Source organism: Rhipicephalus microplus, chromosome 10, assembly GCF_043290135.1.
Source record: "Rhipicephalus microplus isolate Deutch F79 chromosome 10, USDA_Rmic, whole genome shotgun sequence".
In the NCBI taxonomy this organism is placed as follows: Eukaryota; Metazoa; Arthropoda; class Arachnida; order Ixodida; family Ixodidae; genus Rhipicephalus; species Rhipicephalus microplus.
The window spans coordinates 23,682,029-23,708,001 of NC_134709.1; the positions used below are offsets into that span (position 1 = coordinate 23,682,029).

Here is a 25,973-nt window from a genome sequence, read left to right on the forward strand (position 1 = left end):
TGTATGTCACACTCTATATTTGTGCAGAGAAGTGTTGGGTCTGGAACGCGTCATGCCCCAGTATACCAGTGTTTGGAGCGGCTTCCAGAACGCATGCCCATTTCTTTAGTGAAGTGTAGTTTCGGCTTTGCGTCTGACGTTGACTCGCCTGCTCGTATGTAAATATACATGTTGTAAAACAAGTCAGATGCATCACCTCTGGCCAGTGACGAAACCGGGAGGTGGCACATTGGGGATGCGTCCCTCCCCCCTCCAAAAAGATTTCTTGCACCCGCGTAGCGTCGCTGAACATATTGCCCGCTATGGTCGTCGATACGTAATGGCAATTGTTTGGGGTTTTAAGTCCCAAAACTATGATGTGCTCTTGAGGGATGCCGAAGTGGGCAGCTCCGGAAATTGTGACCATCCGGCGTTCTTTGAAGGGCACACGCCTCTCCTCACATTTCGCATTCATCGAAACGGGGCCGCCGCGGATAGGTTTCGATCCTGCGACCTTTCTGGTTTTCAGCCGGGCACCTAATGTCGTCACCGTTCGCCTGTTTCTTCGTTCTTAAGAATGGTCGCTTAGGTACGAACCTTCAATTGGCTTTTCTGTTAAGCGAACTACATGTGCACATTACCGCAAACGGAGACTGCAACGATTGCAGTGACCTTTGTGTGACCGGTAACTGCAACAGAAACGCTCTTGTTAAAGCCCTACACCAGCCAAGACGTACGATAGTCCACTCCACCGCGAAATAAGGGTACGCGAGCGTGCCTCCACCATTTCCACTCTGAGGGTCAAAGTACGCGTGGGAGATGAGAACGCGCGCCACCGCGCGCTCATTGCGCCATCTTGATAGCAATGCTAGAAACACGTTAGTCCCCCCCCCCCCCCCTAGACGCACGCCACCGCGCGCTCTTTGCGCCATCTTGCTAGTAATGCTAGAAACACGATAGCCTCCTCCCCCCGAGATGCCCATCACCAGCGGTAAGTGGTAAATATAAAGAGCTTGCCGTTTGAACTTTGAAGGACGACTGTTCGGTGGCTCAGGGGTTGACGCCTCGCATTCACGACTCGTAGATTCCACGTTGGATTCCGATATATATATATATATATATATATATATATATATATATATATATATATATATATATATATATATATATATATATATATATATATATATATATATATATATATATATATATATATATATATATATATATATATAAACCTTTCCGTTTTTCGACGTGTGTCTTCTTTTTTTCATACTATTTACCGGCGTCCAAGAATTTATTCCCTGCAATTATATATATATATATATATATATATATATATATATATATATATATATATATATATATATATATATATATATATATATATATATATATATATATATATATATATATATATATATATATATATCGTGAGTGACGGCGACGCCGGCGGCAAAATGTAGCGTAGAGTGTCCCTATAATTTCTGTTGCAACAAAAGTCCATTTGGAAGGACTCTCTTACCTGTTTGTGGTCAGCATTGGCCAACACCACGACCAGACAATAACTGAACACGCTGTGCATTGCGTGAAAAGTTGTGGTCTCGAAAGAGTTTCCAGTATTCTTTATTAAGAGATTTTCACAATCGGCGCATATTTATCGAGGGAAACACGTGAATGATTCAGGCGATTTCGACGTCACAGCGTTGCTTTCTCTTCCCTGGCGACGAAAGCATCACCAGATGGCGCACCGGTGTTGTCGGTTCATAGCGGAATTCGCCGAACAGTTGAACGTGTCGGAGAAGGCGGGCAAGTTTGACAGTGGTACGTTGATGCTAAAATACAGAGAAAAAAAGAGTAAGCAAATAAACAGATACCGGTATTTGGATGCACCAATGGGGACAATTTTGGCTTAAATTCTTACGCTCAAGAAACGAGCTCACGTAACATTGGTGACGTGCGAAAATTGCGGCTCCGAGTGTGCATTTTCATGGTTAATATATTTTCATTGCTTCATAGTCATTAATAACTTCACAGTGCAAATTATTATGTAAGGGAAGAGGAGTAGCCGGAGCCGCACGTAGTCATCAACCTCCGAGTTGAAATACGTGGCGCGAGGTTACCAATGAGAAGAACGAGAAGAGACAGAAAGAGCGCTCTTTCTGTCTCTTCTCGTTCTTCTCATCGGTAATCTTGCGTCATGTATTTCAACCTAATATGTACCAACTAGCCAAACATAACGTACTGTTAAGCATCAACCTCTCCTGACTGGGCCCGTGTTCCACTTCAAAAACATGGGCTAACTCGGGGCCATGTTTGAGCGAATGCACTTAATTTCTTCGAGTGTCATTGTGACGGTGCACTGCAGCTGCTGTACGAATAAATAATAATAATAATAATAGTAACAATAATAATAATAATAATAATAATAATAATAATAGCAATAATAATAATAATAGCAATAATATAATAATAAAAGCTGGGGTTTGACGTGCGCGAGACTTCAAGATATGAATACCAGTTACTCCTTCCGGACAGGCTCAAGATTATTCTGGCTTTTTAAATTTTCCTGTGCTGCCTTCTGCCGTTTTGGTAGGGACCGGGAGAATCGTTATGGAGAGAATGAAAGCCTCCGATGCTTCGCGACCTGTTGAAGTGTGCATGCGTCGTAGCATCGTGAGAAAAACCGGATTTCAACTTTCTGGGGTTGTTTAAACTGCACGCAAATATAACCACAATGGTGTTGTTACTACGTTTGGCTCGGCAATTCGTCTGGGCAGACGCCATTGTGCGTAAGCTGGTCTACTAGGGGGGGGGGGGGGGGGGGCGTTTCCAACCTCATCGGCGCCCAGTCTGCAAGACGCTGTCCGGTAGACGTTCCGGGAAACAGTCGGGTCTCAACGAAAGCTTCGCGATGCTTTTGTTGAACGGGCTCGATCAGCGGGGGAACGGCGCCACTGTGCCGGTTTCATTAATACAACCTCGTGACTCGGCCTTTGTCAACTACGCGAGGCCATCTCAACGCACCGACAACCCAGAAGCGTGGGAACGCGTCGAAGAAGCCGTTCACCGGAATCGAGCGTTTTGGACTGCCTGAAGCTGAAAGCAGCGTGGACCGCTGCTACGGTTGGGTTAGCGGCCATCTCCCCGGAAGAGCTCAACTTTCCCTCTCCGGGCTCTTCCTCCTCGCCCTGCGGCGCCTTCAAGGCGTGGGCCAGGTGCGTGTTTGTGTTGTGCGTTCCTGTTACCATTGGACCGTTTCGCCCAGCCGAGTGGTGCAATATCTGCACCCTTTCTGGTGGGTGGACCTAAAAGACTTCGTCCCCTGGTTTGTGGCTAGAGTGATCCTTCGGACGGTGGTGACGGCGGGCTATAAAAGCCGAAGCGTTTTTTGTAAATAGCGCTGGATCTTGCGCTGAATCATGTGAGCGGAATCTTGTACGAAATCATGAGCCGAACCCCTGTTGTACATATTGCGGGATCTTCTGGATCCCTGTACAGTTCCTTTCCTTCTTCGATATTGTAAACAAATCTTTCGTTCTGCCTCTTACGAACGCGTCTCCTCACTGGCGAAGAACGGCTATGCGGACGACGCCGGGGTGCCAGCTACCCTAACGAGAAGCCCGCCGTTCCTGCCATCAGCAACTTCCTCATACACTTAACAGTGTTCTTTGCTTTTCGCGTCCCGTGCTCTACCGACTGAGCTACCGCCATCGTCATCGCTACTGGAGGCGCTGACACTCTGGAAGTGACATATACTCCGTAATGTGATGGGGGGGAGGGGAGACATGACCGCCACTGTAGCGTAGTTAATACAGCATCGGACGTGTTATGAGAAGGTCGCAGGTTCGGACCCTGCGAGCGAACAGTCATCTTTTCGTGCGCTTTAATTTCTTTAGATATGCCATATTTACTACATTTAACGCACCCGGTATGCATTTTCCTGGAAATCATTACCTGTTCTCATTAATGCAGGAGAAGTGCACTCGCTCGAAACGACGTTAAATTTGATTGTGTGAAATAAGCGTAAAAAGCTGCGAAACGTTGCTCTCTAAGATTCGAGGGATTCCCGTCATCTTCAAACAGTCGGCAAATTTTAGAAACATGTCTTAAATTGACCGGTTGGTATACACTGCATATCGTGAACATTAGCGCCAAGGAACGAAGCAGTACAACTGAAGACTTGAGAGCAGGAGCTCTGTGTCGTCGGGCCTCTATCACTGTGACACTGAGTGAATTTATTTATTTATTTGCTCAATTAGTTTGTTCACTTGAGCATTGCCAGCTTCTCGCGAGAGGCCTTTATCAGGAGTAATTGTAAACATGACGAACATTACGTATCGTTGCGTTAAACAATACACTCAGAGTCTCAGACCTCATTACAAAAAGATTTGCATCTAACACAAAAAGAAGTTCGCAATATCCAGAAATTTGTTATAAAAGTGAACTCCTAAGACTGTATATTGCAAGACTATTTTTCATTTACTTCGTTATAACGAATATTTTAGGATATACTGTTTCGTTATATCGAGGTTGGAGTGTATATCTCATATGCCTTCTCGCCTTTTCGTCAATGTAGCGCCTTTCAGAAGAACCATTTTGGTTTCGATGCCGAGGCGAAACTTTCTGTGGCTTCTGCAGGTCTCCCTATTAAGATAAAATAATGAAACGTAAAACACTTTTTATACCCGTATTGACTTGGACTGTGTGGGTCGTACTGTATTTGCTCCTTCAGGGACTCGGGACGACTCAGGCTGCACATTATCTGCGCGAAACAAATAATGAACAACACTTTTTAAAAACTCAAATAATATCCGATTGTTGATTACGCGTATAATCTCGCTCATCAAAAAAAAAAGTGAAACGTCGCCGCGATGACCTTACCATAGCGTTTGCGATGAAGAAGAGTTGCTCGCCAGAGAACTCTTCCAGGTCCTTCAGACGAGTGTCCACGTTCTTGTATTCCACTTGCAGAAGCCTTTTGTACGCCTGCGAAGCGAGATCTTATTTGACGTCGTCATTTTAGGTCGTGCTGGACCACCGATTTGAACCCTTCGAGATGCGTTGTACAAGACCCGTAGCCAGAATGTTTTTTTTCCGGAGGGGGGGGGGGGTGGCGGACGTGTTGAAAGCTTTGAAAAACATTTAATATTATTTGTCATTGGCAAAACACCTCCCTCCATCCGAATTTTCGGGGCCCAACAACTGACACCGGCAAAACAATATGAAGCACTGCCACCTACCTCGAAAGCCAGGTGCAATCCACCGTTGTCGGCAATGTTCTCGCCTAAGGTGTTCTTACCATTGAGCTGTAGGTGACAGAATTAACAGAATCACACGTTACGCGTGGTCACACGACACAGTATTCCAACGAAAATGTAACTATTGCAGAGAGACGTGGCTGAGCCGTAATGTGAGAGTTCCTGTTTTGTTGCATACTGAAGAGTGTAGGATCTAAATAAGAACTATACTACTGCCACGTTTATGGGATGTGGATTCTTGGTATTACGTGCTACGCTTTGATTTTTTGATTGCAAGAAATCAATGTGCCCCTTTATTCAGCGTGAGTCCACGTCAATAAAAAAATTGCTTGGAAAAAGTGGTTAACGATTTAGAGTACTAGGTACTCTACTATGGGAGAGCATAAAGCCGTCCCGTATCTAATAGCAACAAGCTGTCCTAAAACAACAACAAAAGCAATGCATATCTACGAAGTGAATGCTGATGATAAACGAACAGTGCATCATATCTTGAATCGGGACCTTCTATTTTGTTCTGGTTAACAGTATTTTATCTTGTTCTTGTTAACCTTTTGTTCTGCCATGGAATTTGATTGTCGGGTGGTGAAATGTTGGTGTTTTTCCGGTGTTGTGGCCTTTCATTTTGTTTGTCCCTGTTAACGGCTTTTTGATAACCCTTTTTTTGTTGTTCACAGATGTTTTGGTTTATGAACGGAGGGACATTGTTTGGTCTTAGTGTGCTTCGCCCCTAAAAGAAAACTACTCGTGCGTCCTGGTTTTACGTTATTCGTTGTAACCCAGCCAGGCTAAACTGCTATCTGAAATCGACGAGTACTGCGCTGATTGGGCGAGCTGGTGCATGACAAGATGATATTGCTTTTGCGCAGCTCAGTTTGAGTGCGAAGAAAAGATGCCATGCAGCAAAGAAGGGGAAAAGAAACAGACGACACTGTGAGCGCTAACTTCCAAGCTCTTGTTTATTGCGTACCCTTACAACACATTACATAGCTCATTCCACGTGACGCCACACAAATGACAAAACCAGACACGTGTGCCACAGCACACGCTGCCGAGGAAACCGAGTTGTGATCTTATTTCAAACTAACAATCCTATATCAATGCGGGCCCTTTTTCTGCCTATCGTCAAGACCCTTATGCCATCGTGTCGCTCATCGCCACTTTAGTTTGCAAAGCTCGTTCACTGGGCTTCTGGGTCCGCCGAAACATTGTTCCGCATGAAGTTGGGGTGCTCTGTTGTTTATTTGTCCCTTCTGCGGGGCACATCGCAAGGGTGTGCAAGATCCTGAAATCGCAGCTTCACAGACAGGCCAGACCATATCGGCAACTTCTCTTCGCGCGGTTACGCATAAAACTGAATTCTTCGTCGTTGGACATGAACCTGCGCACGTCTTCACGCCTTATCGCCCAGAAGACAGAAGTCGAGTGGCAGGTCTGCTCGAGACAGCTCAAAAGCCGTCTCCGTAAGAAAGTTCCCGAACGCTGTGTGAACCAAGGTGCCAGTGCCCTAGCTCTGCATGATCTGGACACATACGCGCAATGTGATGGCCGTGCGGTGGCCCAGGGTCCGTAAAGAACCCAAGCTCACTTGCCCAACAAAGCTTTTTCTCCTCTTCCAGAACGCCGCAACCGTGTCCACGTGACGGAGCAAGGTAACCTTCCGGGCTACATTAATGACGCTCTGGCGTTGGGTCCCAAGTTCGCCGTGGAAACCAAGAAAAAGACCCGAAGAACTGTTGACTTTCGTGAGGCTGGCGTCAAAGTATGTGACAGGGAGAGTGGTCCCACGTCTTACTTCTGAGAGTGTTGATGTGGTCGCACGCTTTAAGGGAACACGTCCGAAACTCTCGGTTAACCGCATCGCTGACTACGTGACAATTCATTATGTGTGCTGCCATCTGATAAGGAAGGTGGCTTCTGTGTGCTTCCAACAGGGGTGTTTTGTGAAAAAGCCGACAGTGCCGTCGCCAAAGTCTGCAAGCAGTGCGATGACGTGTCACTGAGCAAGGTAAAGTCCTCAGCTATTAAGCTATGAGAGAACTTCAACCTTGGTAAATTAGAGAAGTTTTTAGCCCATAGCAAAAGGAACCACCTGTTGGTTCGATTCAGTGCGAAAACCCATAAAGTTGACGTTCCTCAAAGGGTTAATGTGTCAGAATATGACTCCTGGCAGAATCCAGTAGCACCGTTTTTACAAGCCAAGCTTAAGTGTTTGTTCATTAAAGACCCCTTCCTGATATGGAACTTGGATGAAATAATGAATTCTTTAGAAACTTACGCTGACGAAGGTTACCAAGCATTTTCCATTGACGTCAACGATCTTTTACTCGATTCTTTATATAGACCTGCTCGAAGTAGTAGAACAGTTCATTGATGAATATGGTGCCATAGGGTTCCAGAATGACGCCCTGATATCTAGTAGTTATTTTTTTTATCTTTTACATTTTTATCTAGTGTCAACGTTTTTTAAATGGGACGACGCTGTTTATCTACAGAAAATGGGGGTATGCATAGGATCGTGCATCGCACCCATACTGAGCAATCTTTTTCTCGCCCGTCTTGATGTTCTGTGCGATAAGCTCGCTCAGACGAAGGTGCGCAAGGTTTTTCGGTATGTGGATGATTTCTTGTTTTTTTATTGAGCGTACTTTAGTTGACATTGAGCTGCAGGTCGCAGAACTGTTGTAGGCTGTGTTGTAGAAATGTTGTAGGCCTGTGTGCTCAGATTTGGGTGCTCGTTAAAGAACCCCAGGTGGACGAAACTCCCGGAGCCCTCCACTACGGCATCTCTCATAATAATGTTGGTTTTGGGACGTTAAACCACACATATAAATCAATCGAAAATCATTTCCCTTTCTTTACTGCCTAGCATCTTTTCTTCACGCTCAAACTGAGCTTCGCGAAGGCAATTTCATTTTGATATCTGAAGAAACCGCCATTCTTAGCAGCGGCATTGTGAATTTTACTGTACGAATATCCATTTAAAGTTGGGAGCATGTACATGAAACGATAGGTTATTCTGGCGGTAAACGTTTCCGATTCTGTGTGGCGACACTGACTGTGCTCGGTTGCAGAAGGGTTGCTGATTGGGCGAGTTGGTCATCCATGAACGTAGCGTGTATTAGCGCAGTACGTAAAAGAAATGATCTATCTCTACGACTGTGTCGTGTCCCTTTCTTTTATGTACTGCGCTAATACACGCTACGTTCTCGGTTGCAGATCCGATGGTCGCGGGTTCGATCCCGCCCGCGGCTGTTGCATTTCGACGGCGGTGAAAAGCCAGAGGCATGTGTGCTGTCAGCGCTCGTTAAAAGAACTCCAGGTCGTCTAAACTTCCTGAGCCCTCCGCTACGGCGTGCCACGTAATCGTGTCGTGTCTTTGGGACGTGAAACCCTCAGATATCGTTTTCATTACTCCTCGAATGTAAATTTTGACACTTGGGCTACGAGTTTATTTCGAGGTAATGTTGTTCACCCACACCTGAGAGGCCCAATCGCGTGTTTTTTCGCTGAATATTGATATCTGGGATTTCACGTGCCAAAATTACGATATAATTTTGAGGATCGGCAAAATAAAAAAAAAAGGCGAGGGGGGGGGGTGTTTCAGGCATTTTGACTTTCAGACCATCGGTATTACGTACTGCGCTATAACTTTCTTGGTTACAAAAAAAAGGGGGGGGGGGGTGCCGCCATATCCACGAAGTGAATGATGATGAGTGGGCGAAGCTCCGGAGGTAAACCTGGCAAACCATGAATCCTCCATCCTTCGGGTCAGCAGCTGAGCACTATAGCTGGTATGCACCACGATAGTTATAGCACGAGAACGAAACGACGACACAGAGACAAGAAGGACATGAAAGACACGTGTCTTTCGTGTCCTTCTTGTCTCTGTGTCTTTCGTGTCCTTCTAGTCTCTGTGTCGTCGTTTTGTCCTCGCGCTATAACTATCGTCATGCCATACCAACTAGTTCAAGTACAACTAGCCCAAGCTGCCACACTTCTGGTATGCACCACCGTGGCGGACTTTCGGTGAAGCAGAGAGTGCGAATACCACATTATTCTTTCAGAAAAAAAAGCCATCTTTTATGTAGTGCTCGCAAACACAGCACACAACTAGCTCGTATAGCTCAGCAACATCCGAGAAGTGATATATGTAAACGCTATTGCGGATTCTTACCGTCATATTAGTTTCCACGTCTGTGATATTTCCGTATTCTTCCTCGAAGCATTTCGCCTTCTCCGTGAACTTGGTCCGTGTATCGTTTGTCCACCATTCTTTAAGCGCACCATTAGTGTCGAACTGACTTCCTGTCGAGTCGCGAGATAAAAACAAAAAGAGAAACGAGTGAATGCTCTTGAGACGCAGCATTTCATTAAGATATCTGGGCAGGTTTATTCAGATTTATTCAGATTGCACAGTGGTGCCACTGCGTAAATGGCAAGAAAGACTCATCCTAACACTCCAGTCACCGATAAAGGCAACGTTTGCTTTCGTTTGTTTGACGCTCACGTAAAAAAAAATGTTTTCGAAAAATGTAATGTGTCATTTTGATTGGACTTCAGTGCTTTTTTTGCTCTGTTGTACATCGAAAACAATAAGCTCGCGCGTTAGTTTTGTCAGGAAATGGCTATACATGCTTTAATTTTGTTCTTTAACTACTATAGGCCTTGTTTAACTGTTAACACTCTTTAACTATGTTCTTCACAATGTGCAAGGGCGCAGGACATGATTAAGAAGGCGGCGCTCTACCAGCCTTCGCCTGTGACCCCAACCTGTTTTTTTTTTAAGTTTGTATCACCTATGTCTCGAAGCAAATATAATAAGATTGAATTGCATGCCATGGGTCTACATCATGTTGATCGAGGCTTGTACCATTGAGAAATAGGCTTTTCCGATTGTTTTCGGTATGCAATGAGCAATTTCGTTTCGCGTAGCTTTTGTCTGCTATAAAAGATTTAGAGTGAATGTAGAAATTTTGTAGAAAGGATGCCAGGAAGGTGTAGAGTGGGGTGCAAGCATGCGTTGCCGGTGCATATCTCAGTAGTGAAGGCTCGAGATGGAGGATACCTGATAGCGCACGAAGATAGCGTACGCGTGATAACTTACAAGACACACTTTTGCATGTACCGTTCCTCGTTAGTTCATTAATGTTAGTTATACTGTTACGAGATGCACCGCAACGCCTTGACTTTTCGAGGTTAGAAGTGCGCAGAAGGGAAAGGGCCTAATTGTAATTACCCGGGGCTCGTAACCTGTTATCGAAAGGTACGTGATGCCAGTCTGCACTCATCTCCGAAATGCAACTTTGACGTATCGCATTTAGCGAGCGAAGAAAAAAAAAAAGTCCGTAAACAGTGGTTGCGTGCAGCACAACTCCTGTTTACGTTTTTTTTTTTTTCATCGCAAGCTTCCATTTTCACCTTCCTACCGTTCTTTTTGTTTTATTTTAGAGAGCGAGTCTTTCGTTGCTTAACTTAGGCTGTTACTTGTACTTATGTCCTAATATTCTAATTAGAGACAAACTTAATTGAAAAATTGGCAAAACTTGTTCGCTATATCACATGTTTCCGTATTCTATTTCATGGTCAACGTTTATACTTCGGTACCCTCGCCGGTAGTTTTGTAAAGTCAAATTATTCTTCGATGTTATAATCAAATCAATTGGTTGATTCACCGATGAAGTGCAGAAAAGTTAGGGGCAGTACGGAAAAGGCAACAGCGAAGACGACAGCATTCTTATCCCTGTTCTGTACTGCACCCAACTTTTTGTTTTGCATTTAGAATGAATCATTACCAACCAGCTGAAATTCCTGTTTTACTAAAATACATAATTGATTGATATTTTTAAATCACCCACCTGTGTCGTCGAAGCCGTGCGTCATTTCATGACCGACAACTGTGCCGATGGCTCCGAAGTTGATCGAACTGTCGTTCGAAGCGTAGTTATTGGAAGAGACAGTTTGTTACAGCTTAATTAGAAGTTCAGGAACTGATAAAGCACGTTATTGTGGTTATATTGCTATATATTAAGGTAGCATCGAAAATATTGAAATTAATCGATACACAGTAGCCTGTGAATTGTTTCTTCACTGGAACACACATTTCCCAGGATGATTTGGTAAGTCCTGCTACATTAAATTGTTCCTGTGAATGCAAAGTCTAAACCATATAGGGTTCTGAAAAGCCTGGATACGTATTTAATCAAACGATCTTATTGTTAGATCATCTAAATATCTGGATTATCGTTTGTAGTTTACCTTTATTATTATTATTATTATTATTATTATTATTATTATTATTATTGTTATTGGTAGTAGTAGTAGTAGTAGTAGTAATAATATTTATTTATTTATTTATTTATTTCACTCACCGTGGAAGTCCTTGTCCGTAAAACACTCCCTGAAGAATTCCCGAAGGAAACACTGAGGAGAAAAATATAGGCGATTTCATGCAGACTTCGACATCGACGGCAGCTTATGGGGTCAAAACGACAAGCGAGGACAAAAAAAAAAATGCACGTCCTATTTGGAGCGCATTTCATTACATTACAGTGCCGTAGAAATTACGAACTATTCTTATATCTCCACGTTTGTTTTAAAATACGATAGTTTTTTTTTTTATGCTTCAATGCAGACATTTTGATCTAGCTGCCTGCCTGTTTGTCTGGCTGTGAAGCGATTCAGCCACGCGACGAAAGTTCAAGCCCTTGCTCAAGGCGCAGCCATCTTGATCTGATGGGTGCGTTCATACTTGTAACATTGTCGATCAAAAAGCAAGTGTTACGCATATCTGAGTGGCAACATCAATATGTTAGTACTAGGTAGTGTGTTTCTTTGATAGAAAATGTGCAGATAAATAATTCTAAAGAACGTAGTATTTCTCATGCTGCGCTGACAATGCGACGCTATGAACGAAAAGGCGGATTTTCCCCAGTTTTCGCTAAGACGGCACGGTGCTGCCACCTACCAGTGGCTCTGCTTTCTGCTCTGCTTTTGTTTCCCGACATTACTGCCAGGTAGCGCTCATATCTCACGCAGCGCTTCCAGGCAGATGACTATCGTCTTTCGACGACATTTGCAGCGAAACCCGCAGATACGCGGCCAATTTTTTTTTTCATTGTGATTCGACTTGTGATTTTCTGAAAATTTTAGGTTGACTTCAGCAGCATTGCGGAGAACAGGAAGTTAGAGATTTTAGATGAATTAATGCACTTCGATTAACGTGGAGATCAGAACTTTCCTATTTACGTGGCGTTCGGAGAGCTTCATATTTCAAGAACAGCGCGCTTGACGTGTCGCGCTACAGCAATGAAATGGCGGGCATCGTGAGCCGGTGTACTTATACCCTGAGCAAAGACAAATGAAAGAGAAACTTACACTTACCTCGGTGTCGAGAATAACTATCGGGGATACTCACCCATTTCGTTACCATTGGGGTTGTAGAAAGCATTCACAACGGCTAGACTGACCGGCCACCTAACAATAACGAGAAAGGTGTAAAAATGATGCACAATATGACTGACGGGCACAATTTTCACACTCTAGGAAGAAGATTAGACTACACACTTTTTTGTCGAGTTATGACTTTCCCTATATAGAAGTTCCTTTAAAGGGGCTCTGAAACAGCACTGTTCTAAGTAGCCATAGAATAGATATCTGGGGTTTAATGTCCCAAAACCACCATATGATTATGAGAGATGCCGTAGTGAGAACTCCAGAAATTTCGACCACCTGGGGTTCTTTAACGTGCGCCCAAATCTGAGCACATGGGCCTACAGCATTTTCGCATCCATTGAAAATGCAGCCGCCGCAGCCGGGATTCGATCCCGCGACCTGTGGGTTAGCAGCCGAGTACCTTAGTCACTAGACCACCGCGGCGGGGCTAGCCATAGAATAGACTCTCTAAAAGATTATAGACTCGCAAATTCACCGCCGCAAAAACTTTTTGAATCCATCCAGTACGAGTGGAGTTACAAAGATTTGTCGCATGCTGCAACTGCATTCCTTCTCTCGTCCCGATGAAAGCACTGGAAGCTAAGCAGGGAGAGACGACACGGGAAAAGAAAATGCGTCACGCGCGCCTCGTGACCTTAAGCACCTTTTATAGTTTTTCCCCTTCGAATACGCGACTTTTTAAGTGTGGTCGCCCGCGCACGCGTGGTCAAGTCGCGGCCTCCTGCGGTGGCCCCACTAACGACTGAGCCCGCATTGCTCAAATCAGCCAATGGCTGATACTTGGCCTGGGATGCAGTGATTCGAAGTATGTAGCGTCATTTCTCGAGAAAAGAGACAGAGATTTTTAATAGACTTTAGGAATTAATTCTAAATCCCAGGCCGCGTGCTGCGCTATAATATTTGGCTTGCGTGTTCTCGGAAGCCTTCATTACTAATTCGAAAAGTTTTTTTTTTTGGATATGCACGCTAAAAAGTGTTGCAGGGCCTCTTTAAAAATACAAGTTAAATTTGTTTTGATGGTCAAAACACTCTAAGGAAATTAGCGGGATGCATGTTCGTCCAAAAAGTAGAGCAATGTATCTATGAAGACAGTGTTCCAAGTCAGGGCTGAGATAAGAACAGCGACAGTTACAATATTTTTTTTTTGTAATATGCAACTTACATTTTTATGTATAGGTTACAAAGGTCGTAGAATATGGGAAGCAACAATATCTGAGCATCCGGAAGTTTCTGCTCCAGGCAATAAATCCCACGAAGTTAAACGATTACTCGGATGACGATGAAAACATTTTTAATTATATAAAAAAAACTGGGAGGGTCTTTTTCCCGGGATACCTATGACAACCTCTGCGACAGCGCGGGCCCGCAGAACGAGCGCCCGACAGAGCGCGGGGGTGCCGTTGCTAAGAGTCATCATCATCATCATCATGAGCCTGACTACGTCCACTGTAGGACAAAGACCTTTCCCATGTTCCGCCAGTTCACTCAGTCCTGTGCTTGCTGCTGCCAATTTATACCCGCAAACTTCTTAATCTCATCTGCCCACCTAACCTTCTGTCTCCCTTTAAACTGCTTGCCGTCTCTGGGAATCCAGTTAGTCACCATTAATGACCAACGGTTATCCCGTCTACGCGCTACGTGCCCGGCCCATGTCCATTTCCTCTTCTTGATTTCAACTATGATATCCTTAACCCCCGATTGTTCCCTAATCCACTCTGTTCTCTTCTTGTCTCTTAAGGTTACACCTATATATGCTCGCTGCCTCGTCCTCAATTAAGGTTGAACCCTCTTTGTAAGTCTCCTGGTCTCTGCTCCGTAGCTAAGTACCGGCAAGATACAGTTGTTATATACCTTCCTCTTGAGGGATAGTGGCAATCTACATGTCTACCTGTCGCTAAGGGTGCTTTCCAATTAATGCTCTGAGGTATGGCTTGGCTGAAGTATGGTGGGAAGGGAAGGAAGTAGGCAGCGGTGTACATTACGGTTACGTGAAAGGTTGTGGAGATAGTGCCATATTTTGGACCAGCGTAGGTATACCGAGTGTGGTATGTTTAGGGCGTGAAGTGCAAATTCGCAAAAGTTCCGGATTGGAACCTTGTTATATCATGATAATGCGTTTGATAGTGATTCGCGAACGAAGAAAAGAGCGAATCGACCAACGTGACCCGTTTCTTCGTTAATCAGACACAACCTCATGATGCGAACAGATCACGAACTTAAAGGGGCCCTGCAACACCTCATGATCATGGTCAGAAAACGCTGCCGATCGGTAGTAGAGGCTCCCGACAACACGCGAGCCAAATATTATAGCGCAGCATGCGGCCTGGAATTCACAATAAATTACCGAAGTCAGCTAAAAATTGCTTTCTCTTCTCTCGACAAATGGCAGAATATGCCCAAAAATCACACGTGAATTGCCCATCTATCAACCACTGGCTGATTTGAACATGGCGCGCTCGCTCGTTACAGAGATCGCCGCGGGAGGCCGCGACTTGTCCACGCGTGCGCGCGCGACCACATCAAAAAAGCGGCGCATTCAAAGAAAAAAGAAAGAAGTGCTCAAGGCCACTAGGTACGTGTGACGTTTTTTTTGTGGCCCTACCATCCCTCCCTGCTTAGCTTCCAGCGCTTTCGTTTGGGCGAGAGAAAAGAGAATGCAATTGCAGCATGCGACAAACCTTTGTAACTTCACTCGCACTGGACGGATACTTAATTTTTTTTTGCGGCGTTGAATTCGTGAGGCAATAAGCTTTTCCAGTGAATTCATTCTGTGGTTACTTGAAAATGTTTTTCAGGGCCCTTCTAAGGAAATTCTAAGAAGGGCTATTTGTAGTTTTCGATTGAAACGTAGTAATTAGCGCATGAACAGAAAATGAATTAAAGTAAAAAACAGCTTCCTGCTAGTGGGAATGAATTACTCTGGGGTCGATGATTTGTTTTTTCCCATATTTTACGCATTCACATAATTGACATCAGTAGGACCATTAATTCCGTTTGCCCTCGTAGTACAAATATGGTTGCCTTGAACGCACGAAAAAGGCCACGTGCTGCATCATTCGTTTTTTATCCCTCAGTGCCGCGATTACTGCGACAAGAAACTGAACCCTTACGCATTCCCAAAACTAGCGTTCGCTACTTACTCGGTATCCTTGCTGTACGGCTTTCGTAGCTTCAGCATTTCCTGCTTCCAGTGGTTGTCTGATAAGGCGTACATCATCTCTCCGTAAGATGTGTTGACGGATAGTTGTGGCACCTGCAACATCGAGATAAACAGTAGTTAGCGAGCGTTTTTTTTTAAGAAGCGAAGGTGTTCATTGATTTTACTAAAGCTTTCGATACAATTAACCACGCCATCCTATTTCATAAGCTTGACTGTTACGGCATATCTGGACCCCCCCTCCCCTTCAGAAAGCTCCTTAAACTCGCATCCACCGTCGCCGCTGTCGCCGTCGAAGCTCCCAGCGCCGAGCAAACTCGCCGAGCAAAAGAACAGATGACGCGCGCTACCGGCGAGCGCAGGCGGGAATGGGGCAGCAGATGTCTCTCGCTGCACCGCGCGCGTCGAACACTCATTCGCTCAGAGTTTCCCGCCACTGAGCAGAGCAGAGCAGACGTTCTTCCCACCCGCACCCCGCCGCGGTGGTCTGGTGGCTAAAGTACTCGGCTGCTAACCCACAGGTCGCGGGATCGAATCCCGGCTGCGGCGGCTGCATTTCTGATGGAGGCGGAAATGTTGTAGGCCCGTGTGCTCAGACTTGGGTGCACGTTAAAAAATCCCAGGTGGTCGAAATTTTTGGAGCCCTTCATTACGGCGTCTCTCGTAATCATATGGTGGTATTGGGACGTTAAACCCCACATATCAATCAATCATCAATTCTCCCCCCCCCCGCTCCCCTCACCCCTATACCGCCTTCATGAAAGCCAGCAGCGAGATGAGGCGCATGATCGTTTGTGTCCCATTTCCAAACAGCTTCGCTCATCGGTTGCATTCGTATACGCAGAACTGGTAGTTTTATTTTTGTGCGGGCGTGTGTGTGGACAAGCGAAGGCGTCGTATTTCGTACGCGGCACGTCAGATGCTGCACTACCGGTTAGTGTGTATGTGCACATCATGACCGTTCACTCGCCTTTGCCCGCAGGTGCAGTGACGGAATTGGACATGACAGTGGGAAATGTAGACCGTACATTCGTTCCATACGTTATGGAGTTTGCGTTTCCCTGATGTTTGTAAGAACAGAAAACATAAACAATGAAAATGTCACGTCGATATTCGCAACAAATGAAGCTTCTGCTGCTATACTAAGACCGCGTCGGTGCTGTGGGTCCGGAAGTTGGATGGTACTTCAAAGGAAACTTTCGACAAAGGCCCGTGTTAACACTTGCATTTAGAAGCGTATAGGCCACGGGCTTCACTGGTTCATTAGTGTCCCTGAAACGGGGATTACTAATTTTTTTTTCAATTTTGTAAGCTAATAAACTCGCACACAAGAAATTCGCATACTCACAAACTTGTAAAGTTCCTCCATGTACGTGTCGTTGAAAAGCCAGTCGGGATATCCAATCTTAGTTGCCATTTGAGCCAGCTAGAAAACACACCGAGACAAAAAAGGGCGCGTATAGTTTGTCTTTTGAAACACAAAATGCATTGGTGTTTCGGCAAAGCACACGTGAAGTGTGAGTCCATGACAGAGTTCACGTAAGGAGTGCCACTTGGTCACGGCGTTCTAAGCAGCCGCGCGTATTTGCGAATCAATAGTAATTCCGAAGGAATTTTTTTCGCACCTACGAAAGCATTTTTGTGTTGAAATTTAGGTTAATTAACAGAGAACACACGGGCTAAATATCGCGTTCAGTGCTAACAGGTGGTGCATTCCTATACCAGGTGTTTGAAAAATGTGTGCAAGATCCTCAGAGATCAAGAAAATGGGATATTTGTTCGAAGTCTTCACAAAATTAAGGAAGCTAAGATTATTAACTTTTTTATTTCTGCGATTTGAAGTTTAAGAAGCACTTGAATTTGTCATTTTGACGTAACTACCCAACTTCGGCAATTAAAAAAAGTTAGTTTTACTTCTTTAATTGCTGTTCCAAGTGATGTCTTTAACCGTGTCAAGATGTCTACAGCTACAGAAAAAGTAAGTAAGAAAAGATAAAACAAATATCGCATTTTCGCGATTTGTCAAGATTCTAGACGCGTTTCTTAAAAAAAAAAACTTCGCAATGGCGCCGACGTTGTATTGATACCAGACACAACACCAACTACAACAACAACAAAAATTGCTCATATATAGATATTCCTTAATCAGTACATGACGTGCTCTAATACCTCTTTTTAGAGTCCAGCGTCCTGAAAATTTATTACATCTTTTTGTTTAAGTTAGTATTAGTTGCTACGATAACTTGACGTCACGACACGGTTTGATTTTCTCTTCACGTAGAATATCGCTCGCGTAGAATATCGCTCCGTTGGTGGCACACAACCGGCCATCGGCCATATTGTAGGTTCTGGTACCTGACGTCATCACACCCAGACATTCTGGTGCGTGAAATCAAAACTGTCGTTTGACGTCACGCTAGTGCCGATGTTTGTTGGTGCTCCATGCTAAAATTGACATTGATGTCCAAAAATAAATTATCTTATGAGTGTTTCCGGAGCTTCACCACACTTTCTCAGAGCCGTCTCGTTACACAGATATGTACGGCAACAGAAGGTCAGCTTCGAAAATTGGAGTCAGTACACATTAATTGAGATGTGAGTATGCAATGCACTAAGATGTGCGGTTGGGAACGAGCATTACCATTAGGAAACAAGAAGTTCTCGCAGAACTCCAATACTGAGTTTGTTCTGGCGAAGGGCGACTGGAATTGTTGCGAATCGATGGGCACATCATACTACTAGCTTATTCAGCGTAACAAAAAAAAAAAAAAAAGACGTAAATGTGTGAAAAAAGCCTAATCTTTCTTGCTTGTCTGCTTATTCGGTCGTTTCACGTTTTGGTAATGTCAATAAGAGCGCCGCGTGCGTACTTTTGTCTCCGCTGCATCTCTTGTAGTTTCGTCCATCCATTTAAAGGTTTGCAGTGATTCATTGAAGACGATCATGAGTCTTCTCGCAAGATCTTGGACCTGGAACAGAGAAGGTTTGGCTTAAAGAAATTAACTGCTAAGTCACTTATCTAACAGTTCGTTCAACAATGCATTTTTTAACACTTCAAGTGTAGTGCGATGGTGATAGGTGTAATCTTAAGAGGCAAGAGTAGAGCAGAGTAGGTCAGGGAACAAATAGGGGTTAAGGATATCATAGTGGTAATCAAGAAGAAGAAATGGACATGGGCCGGGCACGTAGCACGTAGGCAAGGTAGCCTCTAGTCAGTAAGGGTAACTGACTGGATTCCCAGAGAAGACAAACGCGCCAGGGGGAGACAGAAAGTTAGGTGGGCAGATGGGATTAAAAATATGGACTTGTACTGAGGCAGCAGAAAGTACAAGAACGGATTGACTGGCGAAACACGAGAGAAGCCTTTGCCTTGCAGAGGGCTTAGTCAGACCGCTGCTGCTGCTGCTGATGATGATGATGATGTTTGCTCTACGAATACACGTGATTTTAACATTCTGAGAAGGAATGCTTTTGTTGCAGAAGTGTGCCAAACGGTAGATGAACGCATTCTGTAAGTAAGCGTGGCACATTTACAAAGGCTGTCTTAAGGAGAATTGTTGTGACCTGGCAGTCCTTCACAGTATGATTCCGCAAAGTAGCCTTTTACGTAAGCAAAAATATGTGCTTGAAGTGTACTCATGGGACCTTTGCGCTTGTGTTTGGTCAAGTGATGGAAGTTATTAGAAATCGGAAATCACTTGACGTCGTTTTGTAATGAATCGAAGGTTACAGAAATGTGCTTGCTCCAGTTTGAGAGAATGTTCACTTCCTAAAAACGATAATATATAGAGAGTTTGAAAATTGGGGCCCCAGGATCTTGGGAACCCAAGAAGCTTGCGACGCGTCTGGTCGCATTCGCAAAATCCAAGCCAGTCTCGGGCTCTTGCGTTCGTGTTGACCCAAAACACCAAAATTGAAAACTAGCGTGGGCCCCAAAGACGTCTTGGGTCGCCAGCGAGACGAAGCAGACGCGACGTGAGCTGCGGTGCCGTATGCGCCGTGTCTTGCATAATTTTCAATTTGGCCACGGGTGGCGCCCCGTGCGTTTGACCCAGTTCTCGAACTATGCTGATCCGAACGCAAGAGACGGAACGCTGCTTGGGGACCCAGTGTCCTGGGTTCCCAAGCACTTGACTTTCTCGCAATTAAGCGATGTCAAACTACGACTAATGACTACATGTGCGTCATCTGTAGTGTTTTAATTGAGATGCTTTGCAGCCTCAGCTAACCTTATGCAACGTATGGTGGCTTCGAGACGTTATTTATATGTAAATAAGTAAACATGCAGCCTCGCTTGGAAGTCTGACCCTTAGCGCGTGCGAGCAGATTAGGTTTCAGTGGCATGCCGATCGGTTCGTCTTGTGCACAAAAAAATGTCGCGATATTATGTCTTTATGAAATCGTGACTGCATTTCAGGGTCGCTAAATGCATGCATGACTTATGTTATGGCGCCTTTATTTATGGTGTTGGGAGTGGGGTATATGCGTCTTTCGTTGTCTATCTGGCAAGAACACAGAAACATTAGTAACGCATGCTTGTCAATGCGCTTGCCAATAAATAAATAAATAAATGAAATGTGGAAAGCGCAAAGAGGCGCTCTTTTTGAACGTCATTATAATAGATGGAAATGACTGTACACGTTTTCTCGATTGTAATACCTTCACCGCACCAGGCCTCCATTCTTAAAGAGCCCCGACACAGCCTCTAAAGTTATCCAAAACCAGTGAATGATTCTCTCCTGTTGTTTCCCGTCCCTGCGGAACATTTCGTGACGTCAGAAGATCGCTCTCGTGACGTCAAGACGAAATAGACTCTCGATTGTTCGTTTCTACGAGAGATGTCTGTTGTGAATTGTCCTCTACCCTGCTTTGCGATGCCGACTCATGCCCATTCTCTCTTTCGATTGCCACCTTTTCATTTTAATTCGCCCACCGAGCCCTTCGTGATTAGCTCCGCATAATGGTACATTGCCAGATCTAATCGCGGAGCCCGATGAATCCGGCCGTACATTTCATCTTTGATTGAGCCGAGGCCGCCTGCAGCCTTTGCAAGCTTTGCACGACGCGCGGGGGTGATGTCACCGATTCGGATTATATAAGGAACATGACGGCGACGGCAAAGACGCTCCTTGAGTGTCAATATGATTGCCGTCGCAATAAAAAAAAAACAACGTTTTCAGTGACATACATTATTCAAGCGGACTCGTCAAACGTGACATGAGCTGTAAATAAATGCTTGGGTTGACGCTACCACCTTTGTTAAATAGAATTAGTAGAGAGCAGTTCTTTTTAACATTCTGGAAACCTCATTTAAAGAACCACGGAGACTTTTCACCACAATATCTTTATCGTGAACATGCCTTATAAACAACGCCGTATATTTCTTTTTCGTTTCTCGCTGTTTTTAAAGGAAACAATCTATTTTTTGTATTGTTTCTTTATTATGTCCATGGAATCACGTTACTTTTTTGCATGAAAGATATTCATGTCTATTATATTATACGTGCATTTCATTTTACTGTTTTTTTTGTTCGTTACCACCTTTTACGCTGTAACACGTGTAGGGAGGCCAGGACACCCTCAGTCTGACTGTATCAGTTTTTTCCCTTGGTCTCCCACAACAGTGTGTTGTAAATAAATAAATAAATAAATAAATAAATAAATAAATAAATGAATAAATGAATAAATGAATAAATGAATAAATAAATAAATAAATACAATAAAATATAAAGTTACAAGAGCAGCATTGCAGCATGAGCAATGGCACGAAGGAAACGGTGCACTGTAGATGGTACAGTTGCGCCCGGTTCTTACCTCGTGCTTGGCTTCTGGGCTGAACTTGCTCTGCACGTACAGCTTGCCTACAATCTCTGGCATGTCGTCGTTCACCTCGTCGACGCACACTTGCCACCTGGGTCTCTGAACATGCAAGCCTTCTTTCACTGCGCGAAGCTCGAAGAAGGCCTTTCGAAAGTCTTTCGATACGGCCTCTGCCCATTGGAGCATGCGACGCAGGCCGGCGTAGTTGAACAAAGTGTAGCTGGAACATGAATCACGTGAAGTATTTAAGTACGACGTGGAAAAAAAAAACTTCTTTGATCGAAAGCTAAAAAACAATTTTTGAATCTTAAATTGTTGTACTATGTTCTAACGAAGTGTTAACGCAGATGGTTCAGTACAATGATTTACTAAGACAAACTTTGTCCTCTAGATTGCGTAAGGTGAGACACCTCTGGTGACACACTCTCCGCATTTTGCTGCACAGCTGTCGCCTCACTATCTTTCAGCTAGGCGTGACATATGTACTCGCTGCGTCGCCTTCCGATAAACTACAGCGTAACCACATAGATACGTGTCGCCAGCGGTGGCTATATCACAACGTAATACACATATATACAATTGTTGGAGTTGAACGTCTCAAAACAACCATATGATTATCAGAGACGCCGTAGTAGAGTGCTTTGGGAAAAATTTCGGCCAACCGGGGTTCTTTAACGAGCATCTAAATATAAACACGCCGGCCTCAAGCATCTTCGTCTCCATAGAAAATGGAGCCGCCGCGGCCGGGATTCGATCCCGCGACCTGTGGTTCAGCAGCCGAGTGCCTTAGCCGCTCGTCCACGGTAGTGAGTGTGGCTACCAGAACAGGCTGCCAAGATTGCAAGGTTATTCTATATAGCAGCAGCGTCTATATGCTCGCCCACTGCTGCTACTAAGCGAATAAGCAGTCGTTATGTTTTCACGTTGGAATTCATCGTTTCTTCGACTCGACGTTCACACATTTGGTGACCCGGAAGATGGACATTAATGATTCGCCATGGACGAGCAAGAGGCCATACAGCATCAGATGGGACTGTATTGCAGAGTCCACTCCGCACCCAGCGGGCGCTCATACAAAAACAAGGGCAACAGCTTACAGAACGGCCGCGCCAACACAGAAATTCTGTGCAGCAGCATCCTGGTGATGACTTGTCCATCCCGACTGGTCACAGGTTCCACTGAAGAAGCCAGAACCCGTGCTATAGCGATATCCTGTACGTTGCCCCACATGGCATCGGGCACGTCGCGGTCGAGCTTCTGACTCTCTGGGTGGACACATCCGAAGTATGGTTCGCTTTAGTCGAGGCTCAATTCTTCTTGGTACCATCACACAAGGCCGAACTCGCTAAGGCTATTTCATCGCAAACCTAGACGCCCGCTAGCTACGCCAACGAGGTCAGAGATATTCTCGCCAACCCTTACGAACACCTCAAGCCCGAACTTATATGCCGCTTGTCATTCTCGGATGACTACAAGGTGCGACTAGAAGGTGCATTGGGCGCAAGCCATCGCAGTTGCTTCGTCACATGGGTGCTCTCGCTAGCAACATGGATTCACAGGATTCTTTCCTGTGGTCACTTTGGCTCCGACAACTTCCATCGCGCGTCGAGGCGATCCTGCAGGCACATGTTTACGCTACCTCTCGATTAACTTGCCAAAAGCGCTGATCGCGTCATCCAGGCATCGTTGCCGCAGCCGTAGCCCACCGTACATGCTGCCACCGCTGCGCCGAACACAACGGAGCTTCAGCAGTATATCAACGAAATCGATAGACAGCTGAGCACCATTCAACGGCAACTAGATCGACACATTGCGACGCGCCCACGCTACCATGCACTGGCAAACCCGTGGCCACCAAATTGCCCCGTCACAGCAGTGATGGAGTGCTTCACGCCTCTCAGTGCCTCTGAACTTCAGTCTCGTTTGATACAAAATTTCTGTAAGAAAACTATGCGCGCCGTCATAACAAACGTTATTGAGTCAAATACGATGTGTCCTACTCCCGATTATTTATACTTTTCGCATTTGTTCAAATATTCTCGGTTCAACGTTTGCTTATTATATCCGTATGTCAGTCGTAAGTTGAAGCTACTGACACTCTTACACTACGTGTAAGTATGTTTTCTATACAAAACGTGGAATAAAAAATTTGGTTGATCCCACGTGCAGTGGGAATTGATGATATGCGAAGCAGGAAGGAGGAAGATTGAATTGTCACAATAAAATCAGCACAACGGCGGACGTAAACTTTGCCGTACATGACTTCCATGTCGTGATTATCATGTTCGCGCCTGGCATTTGTGCTCGTGGTCTGTTCACGTCACGCAATATCAAATTTGGTATATGTGAAGCTAGCGAAATGACCGCGAGCGCACTGTGAGCGTAGGCTGTAGTCATGTTTTACGTGACATGCATGTCGTGATTATCATGTTTTGACGCGTCATTTATCTTCGTCGTCCGTTCGCGTCACGTAACAGGGAATTTGCTATATGTGAAGCTAGCAAAACGGCCGCGAGTGCATCATGAGCGTGGCATGTGGTCATGTTCTTACATGACACGCATGTCGTGATTATCATGTTCGCACCAGTAATATACCTTCGCCATGCATTCGCGTCACGTAATACCAAATTCGGTATACGTGGAGCCAGTGAAACGACCGCGAGCGCATGATGAGCTTTACCTGCAGTGATGTTCTTCGTGACACGCATGTCATGAAATCATGACACGCATGTCATGATTTATACGTGAGGACCTGTCACTTATGTTCGTCATGTAGTCGTGTGATACCATACCAATTTGGGATATGTCATGTGAACAAAACCACCGCAGGAGCAGCAAGACCATGACATAGTGAGCATAAGTGACTAGTCATAACATGAAAATCATGACATGCATGTCATGAATGTCGTGGTTGGCGACTAGCCACCTATGCTCTTAATGCAGTCATGTCATGCCATACCAATTTTGGTAGAGATCCCATTATCCCAATGGCCTGGAGAGCTAAAAGTTGCAGGCGGCAAGAGAGATATGTAGGTAGGTAGATCGACACTACGGTCAAACTCACTGATTGATTGATTGATTGATTTGTGGTGTTTAACGTCCCAAAACCACCATATGATTATGAGAGACGCCCGGTCAAACTCACTGAAGTTCGCTGAGAAATGCTTCGCATTTATAAGTTCGTTTTATTTGTGCCGATCGAGTCTCGTCTTACTGAGAAATCAGTCCGATTAACTTTCGCCTCTTCAGAAAAGACGAACAAAATAAAAAAAAAGATCAACAACATTTAACGAATGATTGCATCGCACAAGTGGCCAGTGGACCTAAAGGAAGGCTCGAGTGTGTTCCGCTTGTTTGCGAAGTGGGAAAGAAGGGCTTACGCGGCAACCCCCCTTCTCTCGATTTTCCGTCCTTTCCCTCTATCTCGGGACGTCACCTGCGATGTCATGAAACAAATTTTCTGTTCGTGAATTATTTCTATTAAGATGCCTGGCAACCGCCAGTGGTAAAAGCGACGCTGCCGTGGCCGAGAGCGAATACGTGGGAGGTATAGAGAGTTCCCGCCACCCGGCCCCGATTTTTAGCCGCGCCTGGCGCCAGACCGCAAGCCCATGGCCAAAGCCTGGTTCGAATTCACGCACCACAAAGCAGCCGCTCCGATGCTTCATGGGCCTCACCACGTCACCTTGTTCCGAAGATAACTTACGGCCGGCGACACCTATGGGGACCGCCGTGCTTTTCAATTCTGCGCATATTTCTGCGCAGCTTCCGCCTCACTATCTTTCATCTCGCGCTGTACCACTCGCAAACCAACGCCGTGCACTATCTTTCAACTCGGCGTGATACGGCTGCACGTTGCGTCGCCTCCCGATAAACTACGCCGCCACCGCAGCATCGCCACAGATATGCGTCGTCGGCGATGACCACTGAAACATGATTTATAGATTGATTGATATGTGGGGTTTAACGTCCCAAAACCACCATATGATTATGAGAGACGCCGTAGCGGAGGGCTCCGGAAATTTCGAGCACCCGGGGTTCTTTAACGTGCACCCAAATCTGAGCACACGGGCCTACAACATTTCCGCTTCCATCGGAAATGCAGCCACCGCAGCCGGGATTCGAACCCGCGACCTGCGGGTCAGCAGCCGAGTACCTTAGCCACTAGACCACCGTGGCGGGGCGACCACTGAAACAGGCTGCCAAGATTGCAAGATCATTCGCCACCCAAACGAGCGTAGCGTCGGTATGATCGCCCACTGCTGCTGCTAGGCGAATATGTTTTTAATGTTGGAGCTCGTCTT

General features: G+C 45.2%; 2 protein-coding genes across 4 annotated transcripts in view; one reads left to right on the forward strand and one right to left on the reverse strand.

Annotated features, from left to right (window-relative positions):
* LOC142774633 (uncharacterized) overlaps positions 1 to 25,973 on the forward strand; it is a 133,231-nt gene that overhangs the window by 103,242 nt on the left and 4,016 nt on the right. The gene's annotated exons all lie outside the window — the stretch shown is intronic.
* Positions 1,471 to 25,972, reverse strand: LOC119181803 (neprilysin-1). Of its 2 annotated transcripts, XM_075875222.1 has the most exons (12): positions 21,664 to 25,972; positions 18,720 to 18,818; positions 17,198 to 17,275; positions 15,833 to 15,945; positions 12,655 to 12,713; positions 11,609 to 11,660; positions 11,096 to 11,163; positions 9,415 to 9,545; positions 5,223 to 5,288; positions 4,864 to 4,968; positions 4,668 to 4,744; positions 1,471 to 1,814 (listed from the first exon to the last, which is right to left on the reverse strand). In XM_075875222.1, exons 1-12 carry the CDS (start codon positions 21,853 to 21,855, stop codon positions 1,715 to 1,717), a joined length of 1,140 nt encoding a protein of 379 aa, XP_075731337.1. In that variant the 5' UTR covers positions 21,856 to 25,972; the 3' UTR covers positions 1,471 to 1,714. The 2 variants fall into 2 exon arrangements, with proteins under 2 accessions (XP_075731337.1, XP_075731336.1); XM_075875221.1 differs by lacking the exon at positions 1,471 to 1,814 and having other exon boundaries at positions 2,821 to 4,744.